The sequence below is a fragment of the Ictalurus punctatus genome, chromosome 2 (genome assembly GCF_001660625.3).
Source record: "Ictalurus punctatus breed USDA103 chromosome 2, Coco_2.0, whole genome shotgun sequence".
NCBI lineage: Eukaryota > Metazoa > Chordata > Actinopteri > Siluriformes > Ictaluridae > Ictalurus > Ictalurus punctatus.
In genome coordinates this window covers 38,027,109-38,045,334 of record NC_030417.2, presented here as the reverse complement: position 1 = coordinate 38,045,334, position 18,226 = coordinate 38,027,109, and the positions used below count along the sequence as shown (strand labels likewise).

At 41.5% G+C, this 18,226-nt stretch overlaps 1 protein-coding gene across 1 annotated transcript in view; it reads left to right on the top strand.

Moving 5' to 3' along the window:
- LOC108276032 (scavenger receptor cysteine-rich domain-containing group B protein) overlaps positions 1-17,686 on the top strand; it is a 49,603-nt gene extending 31,917 nt beyond the window's left edge. The window contains exons 5-12 of the mRNA XM_053677958.1: positions 4,761-5,075; positions 6,273-6,587; positions 6,682-6,960; positions 9,046-9,360; positions 9,447-9,725; positions 9,852-10,151; positions 10,240-10,371; positions 15,898-17,686. Coding sequence (XP_053533933.1) covers positions 4,761-5,075; positions 6,273-6,587; positions 6,682-6,960; positions 9,046-9,360; positions 9,447-9,725; positions 9,852-10,151; positions 10,240-10,371; positions 15,898-16,103 — 2,141 coding nt within the window. The 3' untranslated portion in view covers positions 16,104-17,686. The remainder of the gene's footprint in view (positions 1-4,760; positions 5,076-6,272; positions 6,588-6,681; positions 6,961-9,045; positions 9,361-9,446; positions 9,726-9,851; positions 10,152-10,239; positions 10,372-15,897) is intronic.
- Positions 17,687-18,226: the final 540 nt, after the last annotated feature.

The window sequence follows — 18,226 nt, the reverse complement described above, 5'->3', positions numbered from 1 at the left end:
TACCCTTGACTGGGAGCAGATCAACCAGTCATCTAAGTACAGGAAAATTTGCATCCCCCGGCCTGCAATGGAGACAGTGCCACTGCTACACACCCGGTGAAGACCTTTGGCACCAGTGAGTTCCCGAACGGGAGCACACAAAACTGGTAAGTCCTTCCCTCGAAGGCGAAACAGAGGAATTGCCTGTGCTGGGGTGCGACTGGAATGTGAAAGTATGCGTCTTTCAGGATGATGGTTGTAAACCAATCATTCTGCCTGATGCCTTGCAGCACATCCACTGTAGGTAGCATGTGGAACTTGAAAACCTTGAGGTGTGTGTTCAGAGGTCTTTAATCAAGTTCAGGGCGAAATCCACCATGTTTCTTTGCGATAATAAAATACGTGGAATAGAATCCACTGTTCTGTAAGGTGCTGTCTAATTGCTCTGTGCACCCTTCTTCAGGATAGCCCAGACCTCCTGGCCGTAGGGCCAGAGCCTTGTTTGGATGCTTGACTAAGTTCATTTTGACTACCAGGAACCTTGGCGGTCAACGTCTGAATTGAATGTTGTAGCCTTGTGACAGGGTTGATACATCTCAGGGATCTGACGTAAGCTCTTCCCAGCATCTGAGCTGCTGGCTGGTGAGGCATCTGACTGCGTGAGTGGTGCAGTCATTGTCTACCCCTTCGCCCCTTACCATTTCTGGAGGGGCGACGCCTGAAGTCTGGCCTCTCTGTGCCAAGCGAGGGGGCTGGGTGGGGGTTGGCTGATGAAACCTTTGTGGGCATTGTGCTCTCGGCTGGGTAATCGGCTGTGGTATGTACTGAGACATATTTGTTGCCCTAGAGGGTCTCTGTCTAGCGGGGTGTTTACGATGCAGACTAGCAAACTGTTGTCTGGCCTGTGTAACCTGTAGGCTGCGCTCCAGGGGCTGGCTGTGCATCTGGGCCGAAAGGTTCCCCAGGAATAACAGGAAGAGAGTGGAGGGCTCTCCTGCAGGCTTCCAAAAGCGGAGACTGGGCCAGCCATAGGGTTAACGAAAACATTAGCCTCCCCAACTCTATTAGCTAGTGCTCTACAGTCTGTCGGTAGATGAGAGAAAAGTCTGCTCAGCACATCTGCAGCTACTTGATATATGGAGCTGAGGGTGGGATACAGAGAGCTGTGGACTGAGAGGTCTTCCTGAAAAAAGTGCTCTGAGGAATCACCTGGACAGGTGCTGCATCTAACCCCATTTTTACCACAGGACTGACTGATGTCTGACTGGTCACTGAGCCCTTCAGTGTACTGTGGCTCGTCCCCTGTGAATTGGGATGAGATGAGTGGGAGCTCTCACCTGCCCTGCAGTCTCACCTGAGACTGCAGTGCAGCTGCAGTGGGACCACTAGCAGGCTGTGCACTGGGTGGTTGCAGATTAAGGAGGAGAGACTTAGTCTCTGTAAACTCAGAAGCCAAGGTGTCTACCTTCTGGGCTAGGGGATCTACCTTTCTGCATTTCCCCTTACCAGGGGCCACCCGTGAATTGATTTTACAGTGCTTATGAGAGCTGGGAAACATGGCCTGTGTAGGATGCAGTTGAGTGCCCAACCTGCCCTCTAGCTGAGGCTGCCAGGCTGCTCCAGCCTGGCTGCCCCGTGCTGCTAAGCTCATGGAGCTGCAGTTCATGCATGCCATCTCAGTCAATCCCTCTCTTAAGTCGTCAACCCCCAAACAAGAGGGACATCTCTCATGGCCATACTCTAGTTCCAGACGGGCCAGGCCATGTCATAAACATGGGTACCAACAGTAATTACTATCCACATGGTTTTCTGCATGTGGCCACTTTGCCAGGAGGTAACTGAGCACGAAGAGAGAAATATATCCACTTTGCCGTATCTCTTCAAATAATTAAAGAAATCCACAAACTAAATCAATGGGGATGAAAAACAATCACCCATTTTGATCACCACCCTTCAGGGTGCGTTGTGTAGTCTCTCCTACCACAACGAGTCAATTATGATTAAACAATAGCAATATTTAAACAATAGCAATATTTTGGAAATTATCCCTCTATGATAACTATGCACTGCGATGCACTATGGTGCAGTTAAGAGCGAACGTGCTCACACTGTAGACAATAAGTAAATAAATTTACCCCCTTGAACTAAATCAAGGGGATGAAAAACAATTCAATGAAGCCCAATTGCTTACCAACAGGGCACGTTCAAAAAATGAAACAACCAAAAATCATGGGGAATAACTCCACGATACGTATAAACAGAAAATCATGGGAGGGGATTCCAACCTGACCTCAAGTATTTAGCGTTGTATCAGCGTTAAGGCAAGAAAAACCAAACTTATCATGAACTGTAAACTGCCGCTTGCCGAATTAGAGCATGTCCACTTCTACACGGCATTGATAGCAGAGTCACTTACTTCTTGCTGGATCGTGCCCTATCTGAAGTTAAATAATCACAAAAAAAGGCTAACCGTGGTATTTGGAGGACGAATGTTTGTAGCTCCATCCCTCCTTCTGTGTTACAAGACTACCAGTGGTGCCTGCACTCCTGAAACCTGCTTACCAACGCGAGAAGATAACAAGAAGTCGTTTCTGGGTTAGACGTGCCTTTAGTACACGTCACCCAGATCACAGGTGACCTTGTTGATATAAACACTCGACCTGCACGTAGATGTGATGGACATCCAGGTGCTGAAAGCACTGCCTCTGGCGGTCAGTAGAAATGAAATAGAACCATGATAGGTGCTCCTTAACTAGATAAATAAGTAAGCTTGAAGACTTTTCATCCAGTTATGTAGTTCAAATTAGTCGTACTTACTCATCCAGATTGCTGGTTTTAATCAGTACTATCCATTTTAATCGATGGGTCTGTGGTTCTTTGGGAGGATGCCAAAAATGTCCAGTAGCACAAATCAAGCACAAGTAGGCAGGTGCCTCCAACTCTGTGATGCTGAGACTGCCATCTAGTGGTAGCTGCTTATTTTGGGACGCAGATGTGTGTGTGTGTGTGTGTGTGTGTGTGTGTGTGGATTGTACAAAGCAAACCGCGAAAAGAAAGTCTCAAAATCCAAATGAACCGAACAGAATCGACTCAGAAAAGACGTCAATAAATGCACGCGTGTCACTTGATCCACAAATGCACATCTTACTTGTTGCACGCACAAATTATGATACATTAATACAAAATAGAACATTTCTATTTTGCCGCACAATCATTTAATTCTGAATTTCACAGACGCAAACTGTAAGGCATTTGTTCATGGATAGTAAGATGCATTTGCAACATTTATCAAGTTCATGCATAATTGCGCACGCATTTCTTAATACTTTTGAGACTAATTTCATCCAATATATTCACTGCAGCATTCCAGTTGTCCCCATACAATGTCATTATTCTCTAGTTTTTGAGTAATATTATATAGTTTCAAATGATTCTATAAGTTTTATATCTTTTCTGAGTGATACTGATGACAGTGATTCTGATTTTCCAGTTGGGTTTGTTTATAAAACCCTTAATGTTGTTATTCTGATGTATTGCTATGGCTAATGGTTCTATGTCCAAGACAAAAAGAGATGGGAAGAGTGAAAATTCTTGTCTGGTTCCTTGTTGTAACGTGAAGTTTTTTTGAGATGTACTATTCCATTGTACAGCCACGTTTGACTTTTGTTGCAAAATATTTGAGGAATGTCTTCCTTTAATGAAGTTTGTTTGATCTGAGTAAATGAGACGAGATGTAATAGATTCAATTCTGGAAGCTAATACTTGGCTGATGATTTTAATATCAGTGATGGTTAGAGAAATAGGTTTGGGGAACAGTCATGTTAAAGCACTATTCATGCGTGGCGGTATAGTTTTTGTGTTTTTTATTTTTTATTTTTTTATTTCTTCTGCCACTCTAATAAAGAGTGGAGATGCTGTGGTCCAAAACTAGAAATAATCAGGAGATGCATCTCATCTACCCCTAGCAATTTGGTCTTTGTGAGGTACTTTAATGCATTTTCATATTCTTTGTAGGATAATGGTGTTTGTAGGGATTCCTTTTGTTCTTTCTAATGGAAATTTTTCCAAACTTTTGTTGTGTGTGTTTGTGCTGCTTACAAGTGAGTTCTAGTGGAAGCTTTTATTAATGTTGATCGATCTCTGCCGAATTTCCCTTTCCAAAAGTGTTCCCATTTTACTTACGCTTTTGATATTTTGTTCTTAAAAATGTTCGTTTTTTATTCATCTAATTTTATTTTTCTTCTTTTATTTTTTATCTATGTATTGTTCTGGGTTTTTTTTCATTTCCATTGATATTTATTTCTCTTTTGCCTTTTTAATGCAATTTTATTTCTCTCCATTTACTTTCTTTTTTTTTTAATTCTCTCTTTGAAAAAATCTATAAATTTTTTATAATATATTGCTAATAAAGTCCTTATCCAGCTCTGAACAGAGGGGGAGGGAGAGGGGGAGGGGGAGGGGGAGGTAGTGGATTAAAAATAAGTACGAAATTGGAGTTAAAACGTGTTAGTAACCCTACAGTATAAGATTAATTACCTAATGCAAATAATCAATCAGTCATTCATATTCATTTATAGAGCACATTTAAAAACAACCAAGGTTGACCAATATAGTGCTGTACAATATATAATGTTCATTAAAAGTCCGGACATCTTTTTGATAAATGATTATGGAATGACAGAAATGGATTCATATTAGTTCAAGTGATGTAATATTGCAATGTTGTAATGAGATTCATTAAGATGAATTAACAGTAACATGTATTTTGCTGTTTGTCCTAGATGGCGCTAATATACGACTCGCTGGTGGCAGTCACTCCTGCGCTGGTAGAGTGGAAGTCTATCATAATAACCAGTGGGGAACAGTGTGTGATGATGACTGGGACATAAATGATGCGCAGGTGGTGTGTAGACAGCTTGGATGTGGTAATGCTGTCAGCGCTCATCAAAGTGCCCACTTTGGTCAGGGAAGTGGTCCAATATGGCTGGATGATGTTCAGTGTTCTGGAAGTGAAAGCACCATCACCCAGTGCACTCATAGAGGATTTGGTATACACAACTGCGGCCATGGTGAAGATGCTGGTGTTACTTGCTCAGGTACAGAAACAGTCTTATATTATGACCTTGTCATCAATGTAATTATATTTATATTCTATTGATTAACATTTATTAGTTTGACAATTTTTTAAAGTTAATTATTTTGCTGACACCTTAGTCATTTTAGTAAATGTCAATCAACTTAAGTGGATACAGATCTTCAGAGCAGAGTAACAACAGCTACAAATTCCACAATGTTGAAGTTGGCTGGCTGTCATTTTAGCAGCTAGATAGATTATATACGAGAACTAAAATATTTGAAGTGTTATGCATGCCAAACACGTTAGATACTAAATGATAGTAAACACTTTGAGGCATGCGGGTATAGGATTAAGTGTTTAAATGTAATCTATTTTAGTCACATTTACTGTTGTGGTGGTCTGTGAAGTTAGTTCCTGTTATCATGTTATATGTTATAGCAGCTATACACAGTGGTTCCATCACCAAAATGCAGTTTGTCACATTATTGAGATAAACTCCTCTCCTGCTTACAGAAAACTTCACCATATCAACAATTACATGTTTTTAATTCGTTTATGTGAAGAGTCCCTGTGTAAATTGTTACTATAGAAATGATAACATTACAACAGGCACATTACTGTAGAGCTGTTATAGACAATTAATCAACAATTCGTGCAAATTCAGCAGTGCTGTGGTATAAATCTTAAATAAATGTTAGTCTCCTCTGATGATCTCTTTAATCCAATGGATTATAATAGATTATTCAGATTATTATCTGTTTATTTCATGAATGTAAATGTCTCACTGTGAATGTACATACATGTTTTAATCCTTTCTAATGTTCTACATATGAATTTAAGTCAAGTTGAACTCCCATTCTTTCCACTGAACCTGGTGTGGCCTGCACTTATCAAGTTTAAAAATTTGTATTGGATGGAGTCAGTTTGAGAAAAATAAATGAGACACACTACATTTTTTCATTGTACATACCTACACATATTTCATTGTTCAGTTGAGACACTGTTTTGAATATAGTTTGGATATTTAAATTGGTTATTTACTGCACTGAACAAATTCAATATTATTCAGCATACACAGATTGAAAATAGAGTAGTTCAAAATTTTCCCAACTGGTTTTGTTCCGAATATTATTTCCCTTTATATCTCATGATCAAACTGATGGACACACAGATCTATCAGTAGTAAAACCTGCTCTCTTTTTATGTAATAAATCAGAGCGTAATCAGGTCAGACTGGTGAATGGTCCGAGTAACTGTTGTGGTCGAGTGGAGATCCAGCACAATGGCCGTTGGGGAACAGTGTGTGATGATGACTGGGACTTAAAGGATGCTGAGGTGGTGTGTAGACAGCTTGGATGTGGTAAAGCTGTCAGTGCTCCTCCTAATGCCCACTTTGGTCAGGGAAGTGAACCAACCTGGCTGGATGATGTTCAGTGTAATGGAACTGAGAGCTACATAAATCACTGCTCACACAGAGGATTTGGAGTAGAGAACTGTGGACATGAAGAAGATGCTGGAGTCGTGTGCTCAAGTAGGCTTTTGTTGTTGTTGAATTTTGTTGTAGCAATACCCTGTTTAAAGTGAAAGCAGTTACAAAATGATTAAACATATTCCTTTATTATAAGACTTGCAGATTCCCACATTGACTCGGATCTCCCCAAACTCTGCGGTTTCACCTGGAGAAGTCCTTCAGCTCAGATGTTCCACACCCAGCCCAACATGCATCTCTGTAGACTTCAGTTTGTATAAAACTGGGACATCAGTAAAGAAGCAAACTGCAGTGACTACAACAACATTTACTCTGACTGTAGATGGCTCACATCAGGGCCAGTACACCTGTGACTACTCATACAGGGAAATTGCCTCAACATCACCCAGGAGCAACTCCATCAGCATCACCGTGGGTAAGTGCAGAGAGGATGTTATTGAACAGCATTTAGTCATTAATTAATTATTTATGCTGTTCAAAGAATTGTCAGTGACTACCCATAATTTGTATATTTTGGAAATTGCTTATTTAACAAGACTAATGCATGGATACTGTTAGTTTGTGTTGGGGGGAGGTGGTGTTGGGGGAAGTAGGGAGCCCACATTCTGTAGGCAAGTCCCCCACTTAAATGAGAACACCTACATCTGCTAGAGGTCTGTAAGTGCAGTTCCAATCACCTGGAATCTGTCCAGGGTTGCTGTGTGAAGCTTGGTTGTTGTAACCTATAGGAGAACTGTCTCCATCCTATTCCTTCTTTGTTTGGCCTTAGACCCTGAAAACAGTAGTCACCATTTTAGTGTTTATTAGCTGCAGGACCAAAGACTGATCCTGGTACATAAGTAACACTTTGTCGGGTCATTTTGCACACCCTTGGCAGTTTCAACTAACCCAACCACAACTTTTGTCCTAGAATCAAATTGGCTGAGAGATGTCCTGTGTCTTATCCAAAGTGCCTGACTGCCAGAAGTGCAGTTTTAATTGTCCTCATCACAGAGGGGTCCACTGGTGTTGACTTGAGCAACCAATCCAAAGTGAACAACACAAATTCTGATGTATTGCCTGTGCACTCCGTATGTAGCGATCAAAAAGTCTTTGAGCAAAAAAAATTCTGCACTTGGTACTTGGGCAAAGTGCCTCTACATGGAGCGCCTCATCAGGTGAAACCACTAATGTGGCAATGCAAATATGAAACGTCACCATGTACATCAGTCCAACTTGTTCATTGTCAATCATACTGGCTAAACTGTGTGCCACCAACCCAGGGTATAGTACTGCTGTCAAGCTAGTTAATGTACATCTTGTACTCCGGCATAGAAGAAGATTTTACAGCCAGAATTACCCAAAACTAGTCGTTTCGCTCTGAGTGTTGCCCCTTTGTGTCCAAACCAGCATGGGTCACTGCTATCTTTAGATTAGCTATTATAGATTATTTAGAGATTTTCCTTAGCCTGCAGGCTGGTAGACTAATTCAGATTCGGTTGTGGTTCTTGTCAGATGTGTAATGATGTCTGTGACTCAATAGACAATTCTCTGTCAAGAGACTTCTATGTTGTCACATCAACAAAGGAATCGCCGTTGCTTTGCACTCATAGTTACAGAGTCACCTACAAACATGGCCACCAACTACAACTCCAAGAACTCAGAGAGGCCTGGGATTAGCAAACAGCCATCATGACCTTTCTCACTTTCACCTTCATTCTGATTAGACACACCTGGAGTCCATTACACAATCACAACCACAGTATATAAGGACACTCATTTCACCACTACATTGCGAACTACGTGCTCACTGTCTTGTAACTGTGGTACTAAACCTTATTGTTTGGTTATAATGATTATGATTACAATTCTGGTTCCTTGGGTTATGTCTTTGTCTTTTGCCCAGTTTACTCAGTTTGCACATCGCCTACTTCTGCCTATATTCTGACTTTGACTCTGCCTAATGTTTTGGACATGTTGCTTGTATAAAAATAAAAACTCTTAACCTGCAGCTGTCACACATAAGCAGTCACGGATATAGCATTCCTGTCCACCAACAGTCATACAATTATACTGTGTTTGGCTTCTGCTTTAGTATCATCGCTTCCTGTTGAGTCATATCTGACTCCAAGTCATCCATGCTCCTTCAAAGAGAATCTGTCCTTTTATTCTGGCTTTCTTTCATTGTCATCCCTGTCCATTTGTGACTACAGATTAGGTTCTAGATCTGCCAAGTGAACATGCCATGTCAGTATTGGCATCACTGTGTATTCTACACAAACATGTCTTTGTCCACACAAATGTGCCTTATGGATGCCTTATCATGCTTCCTTCCTTTCTTCTTTTTGGAATGAATAGTGGGATTGCAAAATAGCACTTCACTGCTACGAACACTACTGTGAGTGTGACTTTGTCTGAAATATGGGGGTTATAATGAAATATGAGGTTTTCTAGCTCATGAGCAAAACTGACAAAAATCTTTAATTAGTAAAACCTTCTGTCTTTTTGTGTCATAAATCAGTCCCTAACAAGATCAGACTGGTGAATGGTCCGAGTAACTGTTGTGGTCGAGTGGAGATCCAGCACAAAGCCCAGTGGGGAACAGTGTGTGATGATCATTGGGACTTAAAGGATGCAGAGGTGGTGTGTAGACAGCTTGGATGTGGTAAAGCAGTCAGTGCTCCTCCTAATGCTCGCTTTGGTCAGGGAAGTGAACCAACCTGGCTGGATGATGTTCAGTGTAATGGAACTGAGAGATACATAGATCACTGCTCACACAGAGGATATGGAGTAGAGAACTGTGGACATGGAGAAGATGCTGGAGTCGTGTGCTCAAGTAAGTTTTTATTCTTTTTTTGTTGCAATACCCTGTTTAAAGTGAATATGTTTACAAAATGATTAAACATATTCCTTTATTCTAAGACTTGCAGACTCCCACATTGACTCGGATCTCCCCAAACTCTGTGGTCTCACCTGGAGAAGTCCTTCAGTTCAGATGTACCACACCCAGCCCATCATGCATCTCTGTAGACTTCAGTTTGTATAAAACTGACACATCAATAACGAAGCAAACTGCAGAATCTACAACAACATTTAATCTGACTGTAGATGCCTCACATCAGGGCCAGTATACCTGTGACTACTCATACAGGGAAAGTGCCTCCACATCATCCAGGAGCAACTCCATCAGCATCACCGTGGGTAAGCGACATGTTCTGGATATTTTTTTCCAGTAAAAATTTGCAGCTCTGACTTCAGCTAGAAGACAAATTAGTTCTCTTCATTTCATCTTTTTCAATAAGAGTGACCATGTTTGTTTTTTTCTAGTAAACCTGCAGCAGCCCAATATCTTCTTCAGTGCTGCTGGTGGACCAGAAGTGACAAGGGGCTACGGCTTCTCCATCATGTGCTCCACTGAACCTCAGTATCCAGGAGGTTCCTTCCACTTGAAGTTCAGTGGATCCAACATCACAAGAACTCAGTCGGCTGTTAACCACTCAGCCTTCTTCCTATTTCCTGAGGCAGATTTTGTCCATCAGGGAAACTACAGTTGTGCTTATGAAGTTAACGTGTCTTCACGCACCTTTATCTCCACTACCACTGAGCTGCTGGAAATTACTGTGAAAGGTATAGTAAGAAAAACTAGTTCTGTTTTTTTGTGTGTGTTCTGCAGTTTAATGTTTGAAAAGCCTGATGATGATGATTTCTCTCTCAGCATCTCTGGCTCTATACATTGGTGTTGGAGTGACAGCTGGACTGCTTCTCTTCTTAGTTCCAGTCATCATTTGCTTTGTGAAGACACAGAAAAGACGGAAATGTCAGATGGATAAGACGAAGGATTCACAGCGTGAGTTGCAAAAGTCATAAACATTTCATTATATTAGTAAAAGCATCCCTTTGGAGATGGAACTAAATATAAATGTGTTTTATACTACAACGCTGTTGCAGTCTTACATCTGATTCATTTGGTTAAAACTGCAGTTCTGACATTAGTGCAGCTACAAATCACAGGTTTATATTTACAAGCTCATTTTTATATGTTATTGTTTCTATAGGAACAACCTAAATGCTTATTTTTTTTTATTATTATTTGTGTATTAGTGACATGGTGAAAGTTTTTGAAAGTTTTCTCCAGTGTCAGCATTTTTTAAAAGTCAGAAGGAAAGCTAGAACTTTTTTGGAAGGGAAAGTCTTCAGGGCAGAGGAATTTGCAGAGAAACACTTTGTGGTTTCTCACATACACGACAAGCTGAAATAGTTTTTTGTCTTAACTTCCAGAGAGAGAAAAAAAGAGGCTGATGAGGGAACAACTGTTTATAGATAAGTGAGAACAGGAACTAACTTCTGTAACAGACCTTGCACAACATGTAATTATAAATGGATAAAAAGTGTATTTAATTCTTTAATATATAAAAAACTAATCAATAACAATTGCTAAGATATAAGAGGAATAAAAACATTTAACATGTAATCAACATTGATTGCTAATTATTTTCCTGTAACAGCACGACATAGACAGTTTTATTTATTACTTGTATTATTCTTGTTGAATTTGAATATATATCTTCATATAGTACACATATGGGTCACCCCTGTTCCCTGAGAAGGGAATGCGTGATCTCAATACTATGGGAAATGCTCTCATGCGTGACCGGTATCTGAAGCTTGTGAAACATCTGTGAAACATGCCGTGATTAGGTGATGTGGCAATTAAAGCGTGTCACATGATATATAAACACCACTTGTGAACTGCGTCGTCAACCTCTATTATCTGAAGTGAAAACACAGTTCACAGGTAGGCCCCAGTAGGACAAAGCTACGCAACGTCTTGTCCCCTTCTAAGGGAACAGGGTTACATGAGTAACCCAGACATTCACTTTCAAAGGGAACTCAGCATTGTGTGAGCTTCATGCTGTGGGAATAAGAATACCCACTCCGTCATACTGTAGGTACGGCCTTTTCAAAATGATGCGAGCCCGAGGGTCACTGCAAAACACCCAGGGGCGGAAGGTATATCCAAGCTGTAATATCGAATGAATGTGTGTGGCGTAGACCACCCTGCCACAGCACACACATACTGTTAGGATACCCTTTTGGATAAAGCCTTTGAGGGGGCCACCCCCCTATTGGAATGAGCCCTTATGCCCAGAGGCGCAGCAAAAGCAATAGAGATTGCTTCCACTATCCAATTAGAAATGCACTGCTACGACACAGCATCACCTCTACTGTTGCTGCCAAGCAGACCAGCAGCTGCTCCGACTTATGCCACTGGCTGGAGCGGTGGACATAAGTACAGAGAGCCCTTACTGGACACAGTCGGTGCAATACTACTGGCTGGGCAGCAGATGTAGGCACTTTAGGAATATAGTCCGGCCTTGGATACAGGAAGGCCTTGGCTAATCCAGGGGCAGGAAGGGGCAACAGAGAAAACTTGTAGATCTCCTACTTGCTTGAGTGATGTCAGGGCCAGCAGAAAAGCTACCTTTAGAGTCAGAAGCTTCTCTGAGGCTAACTCTAAGGGCTGAAATGGGGCACCTGACAGACCTTCCAGGACCACAGAAAGGTCCCAGGAAGGTATACGTGTTCTGCAGATGGGCCTCAGCCTCCGGATACCATGCATAAACCTTGAAGTTAGAGGATGTTGCCCCACAGAGGCTCCATCAGTGGGGCATGGTTAGCCAAAATGGTGGCCACGTAAACCCTTACTGTCGGACCCCACTGAGAAATATCATTCTAAGAACTCCAGGTGTGTAGCGATTGGGCAGATCACTGGGTTTAGCTGACGTTCCTCACACCACAAGACAAAAAGTTACCACTTGAGCGCATACAGTTTCCTTGTGGATGGTGCTCTAGCGTTCATCATGATCTACAACCTTAGTTGTGAGACTAGTATCTATGAGCTGGTACCTCTCAGGGGCCAGACCCACAGTTTCCATGGTTAGGGTGACAAATCAGCCCTCCTGCTTGAGAGAGTAGAACCCTGCAGATGGGAATCTACGAAGGAGTGCCGTCTAACAGGGAAATCGTCTCTGAGAACCATATACGAGCCGGCCAATAAGGTGCTACTAGCAGCAGACAAAGACGGACTTGGCGAACTCTCGCTAGAACTTGTGGGAGCAGAGCGATCGTGGGGAAAACATATAAATGTGATGTTGATGGTGCAGTAGGAGTGAGGGCAAACCACAGCGGGCAGTGTGTTGTCTCCTTGGAGGCGAACACATCCACTTCCGCTTGTCTGAACCTCCGCCGTATGGACTCCACCACTTGTGGATGGAGCCACTAATCCCTAGGCCTCAGCCTCTGCCACAACAGGATGTCTGCCCCCACATTCCAGTTGCCGAGAATGTACATTGCACTCACTGACAAAAACTTTCCCTCTGCCCAGAGAAGAATTAGTTGCGCCTGCCTGAACAGGGGGCACAAACATAATCCTCTCTGGTGGTAAATATATGAGACCACCACTGTATTGTTTGTCACAACTAACACATGGTGACCTCTCAATTGAGGAAGAAAGAATTCAGTGCTAGAAATATGGCCCGCATTTCTAGGCGATGTATATGCCACTCCATATGGGGGCCGCTCCAGAGACTGTGAGCTGGACAGCTGTCTAAGACCACACCCCAGCCTGTGAGGGAGGTGTTTGTCATTTCCGTCTTGCGATAAGGAGACACCCCTAGAGTGTGACCCTCCACATGACCCTCCACATGGAGGAAAGCCTCCACATTCTCAGAGCACATAGGCATTGCCGCGTGAAACTGATTGCTCTCAGAGGTTTCATCCTCGGATGAAACCCCCAACTTTTCAGCCACCACTGAAATGGTCTCCTGTGCAAAAGGCCCAATGGTATGACATCGGCTGCTGCTGCTATAGGCCCCAACAGTCTCTCTTAGAGACTGGAGGGGATGCCAAGATCCAGCTTTATCTTGCTCAATCATGATTGGAATGATCCTACGCATGTTAGTGATATAAACGCCCTCATTTGAGTAGAATCCTTATAACCTCTAGAAAAGTTGTCCTCTGCACTGGAGAAAGCATATTTTTCTGACGTTCAACCTGATCCCCAAGCTCTTCATGTGGGTGACAACATCATCTCGATGTCGAATTGCCAGTTCCCTGGATCGTGCTAGAATTAAGCAGTCGTCCAGGTAGTTTAGTACACGGATGCCCTGGAGTTGCAATGGAGCCAGAATAACATCCATGCACTTTGTGAAGGTGTGAGGGGATAAAGCTAGCCTGAAGGGAAGAACCTGATATTGGTATGCAAACCTCAGGACCTTCCTGTGACTGGCCAATATTTCTATGTGGAAAATGCACCTTTTTAGATCCATTCTCACAAACCAGTCCTCAAACTGAATCTGTGGAACGATAAGTTTGAGCCTCAGCATCTTGAACCTGTATGTCTGTTGAGTACAGAAGAGATCTAAAATTGGCTGCATATGCCCATCTTTTTTGCAGACCAGGAAATAATGGCTGTAAAAACCTTCCTCCCTCAGGGAACGGGATACATGTTCTATTCTTGCACTCATGTTGGGCTCTGCTTTGTGCTGACTACTGTGGTGAGCACACCTCTGAACCGGGGGAGGGGTCGAGCTCATAACTGGACCAGGTAGTCCTTTTCTACTCTAGACAGAACCCAAGGAGACATATTTGCCAGTAGTTTCTATGCTGCCAGATGGTCTTTTAGTGATGTTAACTTTTGCACATTATATTGGAGGGAAAGCATCAGATTTTCATTACCCTGTGACATCTTGCTGATCAGAGAACACTGAAAACTTGGGACAGCCTTGGCTAGGGGAGGCCCTACAGTAGTACTAGGCATAACTTCCCTAAAAACCTCATGTCCCCTGATACATCCCTCCACAGCCCTTCAGGACCGCTCCTCCTTGTCTGTCTGCTTGGCCTTTATGACCATTCTCAGATCAGGCCTAGTAGTAGGCTGCAACTATGGCTGCCCGGTTCCACTGTCTGTCTGTGGGAGGAGGCAGGCCGCCACACTCGCCTTCTGTGCCTCCCTCGCACTAGCGCTGTCCTTGAACTCGACACAACAGGGAAGGAACTGGCTGAATGCCGCCTTATGTTGAGTTCACTCAGCTTGTCTACTTGGTAGGCCTGCAACACTACCATTGTCTACTGTGACCCACAAGCAAGACCCACTACTGCATAGGCCTTGCCCACCAATGCCTTATGCCTATTGCCTGATGGCCTTACATGGCTTGGATGGTAAAGCCAGCCCCCCTAAATTGCCTGCCATTGATGGAGAGAGGTAGCTCGCAAGCACCTCCTCCACCTTTGGGATAGCTAAATAGCCAAGCCGTTCATTCCCCATGATGGACGAATAATCTGACATCGCATGGTTATAAATATGATATATGTGATATGTGCGTGGTTTTCCCCCCAGAAGCGTGATATTTTGAAATGCACTTCTGGAAAAAAGGGGAGTTTTCTGCAGTATGAGGGATTTATTTACACTGGGGAGAAAAAAGCTCATCCAGCCTCAGTAATCACTTCAAGCAGCTCTTTATATGCTTGAGAGCTGCCCTCACGTTTTAGCACACCCTTCTGGCTTCTCTGAGTCAGAGAGGAATTTTTTTGTTTCTTTGTTTTTTTTGGCTTTCCATAACAGAAGGAGGTGTCGTGACGTGAGCTCCAAAATCCAGCAGAGAGCCGGACCCGGAAGACAGAGCAAGAGATAGAGCAGCGCTCATCTCCGGCTCCTCTTCCAGATCCATACGAGATCCCCAGGACCTGAGCCAGCCGGCTGCCTTAGTACCAGCCGGCCCAGATCCGTGAGGCTCTGAAACTCAACTCCCCCTGACCGAAAAGAGAGAGATTTGCAAGCGGAGCTGCCTAATTGTAAGGTGTTCACAATGTGCACAGTCAGACCTCTCGAGGACTGCCCTGGCGTGCTTCATCCCCAGACACTTCATGCAGAAAGTGTGTCCGTCGTCCCCCTGATGAAATGGGAGCAAGGAGTAACACAATTCCTGAATTCTCTCTCACTCATACTTTTCGCCCTTTTTTTTTTAAAAGGGATAGAAAAGTAAAGAGATTTTTCTTTCTTTTTTTTTAAAGATAGAGTGGAAATGAAGAGTCTTTTTGCAAGCGTTACACAAACGACTGACATACAGTCTCACCGAAGATAATAAGGCTGACGGCGTGGTTCACAGGTGTCATTTATATATCACATGACATGCTTAATTGCCACGTCACCTGATAATGGTAGACCTATAAATAGGCATGATGTTACACAAGCTTCAGATACCAGTCACACTCAAGGGTGCTTCCAACAGCATGGAGCTCATGCAACGTGGAGTTCCTTTGAAAGGGAACTAACCTGTAAACTTGTGTGTAATTTGACTCCATCAATTTGTAGGTGCCAAAAACACATATGAGAGTCCCCAAGGAGAGATTGAGACAGATGACGAAGCTGATTATGAAAACGCAGAAACCATTTTCCACCAGAAGGAGGACTCAGAGGACTCGGATAATGATTACATTAATGTTGATGCTGATGAACAAAGAAGTGATGTGGACAATGACTATGAAGATGTAGATATTTATGCAAACTATGTAGCATAGAATGAAAAAAAACAATTAACAAATATCCACAGTGCACAAACAATAACATGGTTAAATTGGATAATTTTCCATTGTTAAGATATAACCACTGTTAATTAGAGATGGTTTAATTAACATGGACTTCAGAGTCAGTTTGTTATTTACTCATTAGTCTTTTCAGATGTAAATATATTAAAATTTTTATTTTTATTTTTTATAATTTTAATATTAAACATTGAAATGCATCAAGATTAAAATAATCAGTCAGTGTTTTCAAGAAACTGATGACAATTAGAATGTGAAATTAGAAAACTAATATATATATATATATATATTATATTTCCAATGAGGCTATTCACATGAAATTTTCACCAGATTTTGGTATTAACTTAAGAAATTCAAACATTAAAGTCCATAAATGAAGTTATGTGTAATAAAGAGGAATGACACAGGGAAAAAAGTATTGAACACGCTAACTGAAATGTATTTAATACTTAGTGGAGAAGCCTTTGTTTTTAATGACAGCTTCAAGATGCTTCCTGTATGAAGAAATTAATGGGCCTCAGTATTCAGGTGTGATTTTGGCCCGTTCTTCTAAACATATTGTCTTTAAATCTTATTCAATTGGATTCGAGTCAGGTGATTGACTGGGCCATTCTTTTCTTAACATGTTCAATACTTTTTTCCTGTGTCATTCATCTTTATTACACATAACTTTATGTATGGACTTTAATGTTTTGAATTCTTTATATTTCCAGATTTCTTGAATAATACTGATGTCTGGTGAAAATTTCATGTGAATAACCTCACTGGAAATATATTTACTGAAAAGAATTATTTCCCCCACCACTGTGTGTGTGTATATACACTATATATATATATATATATATATATATATATATATATGCAGTTTTATATATTAAAAAAACAGGCATGCAAAGTCTGTTGAGGTATTGTTTAGTCCATTTAGATAGAAAATGTAATTTAAAATTCAATTTAGATTAATTAGAATTTTAATTCATTAAACAAATTTTGTATAATCTAGAAATTATTTTTAATTGCACGGTTTCGTTTATGATTTTGTCATTTTTTATATATTGTTAATTAAGCCTATTTAATCAGTTTATTTTTATATAATCTCTTATCTTTCTGCTAAATTTAATCAGTCTTATGAATAGCACTTTGCTATTGACTGCTAACGCTTAGCATTTTGCTCACCAATTGAACTCTGCTGTATTATTTTCTATTGATATTTGCTACACAACGTAAATAAAATTGTACACACCTTTGTTAATATTGCATTTTTATGATGTAAAAAAATTAAACCCACATAGATCACATCAGACCTCTTTTCATTGTAAATGTGACACAGCAACCGACATAATTTAAGTGGAAAACAGATACTAATGTTTTAATACTAAAAATAATAAAACATACAATGACCTGGTTGTGAAAGTGTGCACACCCTTTTATAATTGGGTATGTGACTGTGCTCAGAATTAACCAATCACATTCACACTCATGTTCAAAAGTAACTATCACACACCTTCCATCAATGGATTGATTCTGATTAACCCCAAATAAAGTTCAGCTGTTTTATACAATTTTCTTGATATTTTATTTTCATCTGACTGCTGAAGCCACGGTCTGTAAAGAGTTTACATATACGGGATCTCATTATCAAAAGGTATCAATCAGGGTGGCGCTACAAAAGCATTTCAAAAGCATTAGATGTACCCTGGAGCACTGTGACGGCCATCATCAACAAGGGGAGAAAATGGGGCACCACAGTGACATTACAGAGAACAGGAATTCCCTTAATGCAGTAGTTTTCAAAGTGGGGGCCGCCAGGGGGCGCCCAGGGGGCCTCAACAATTTGGTGTGAAAAATAAATTCTCACTCTCAGACAACCACACACTCACAATCAATTCCTAATGTAATGTCATGTAAAGATGTAAGATGTAATTATTAATTTTAAAAAGGGGGGATATATTCAGAAGTCTGTATTTTTAATGTGTTTTAAAGACATCTTGCAAAAGGAGGGCCTCGGTCAAATGTTAATGCCATTTGAGGGGCCTTTCCCTGGAAAAGTTTGGGAACCCCTGCCTTAATGGACAAGAAGAAAACTTATCAGGGAAGCTAGC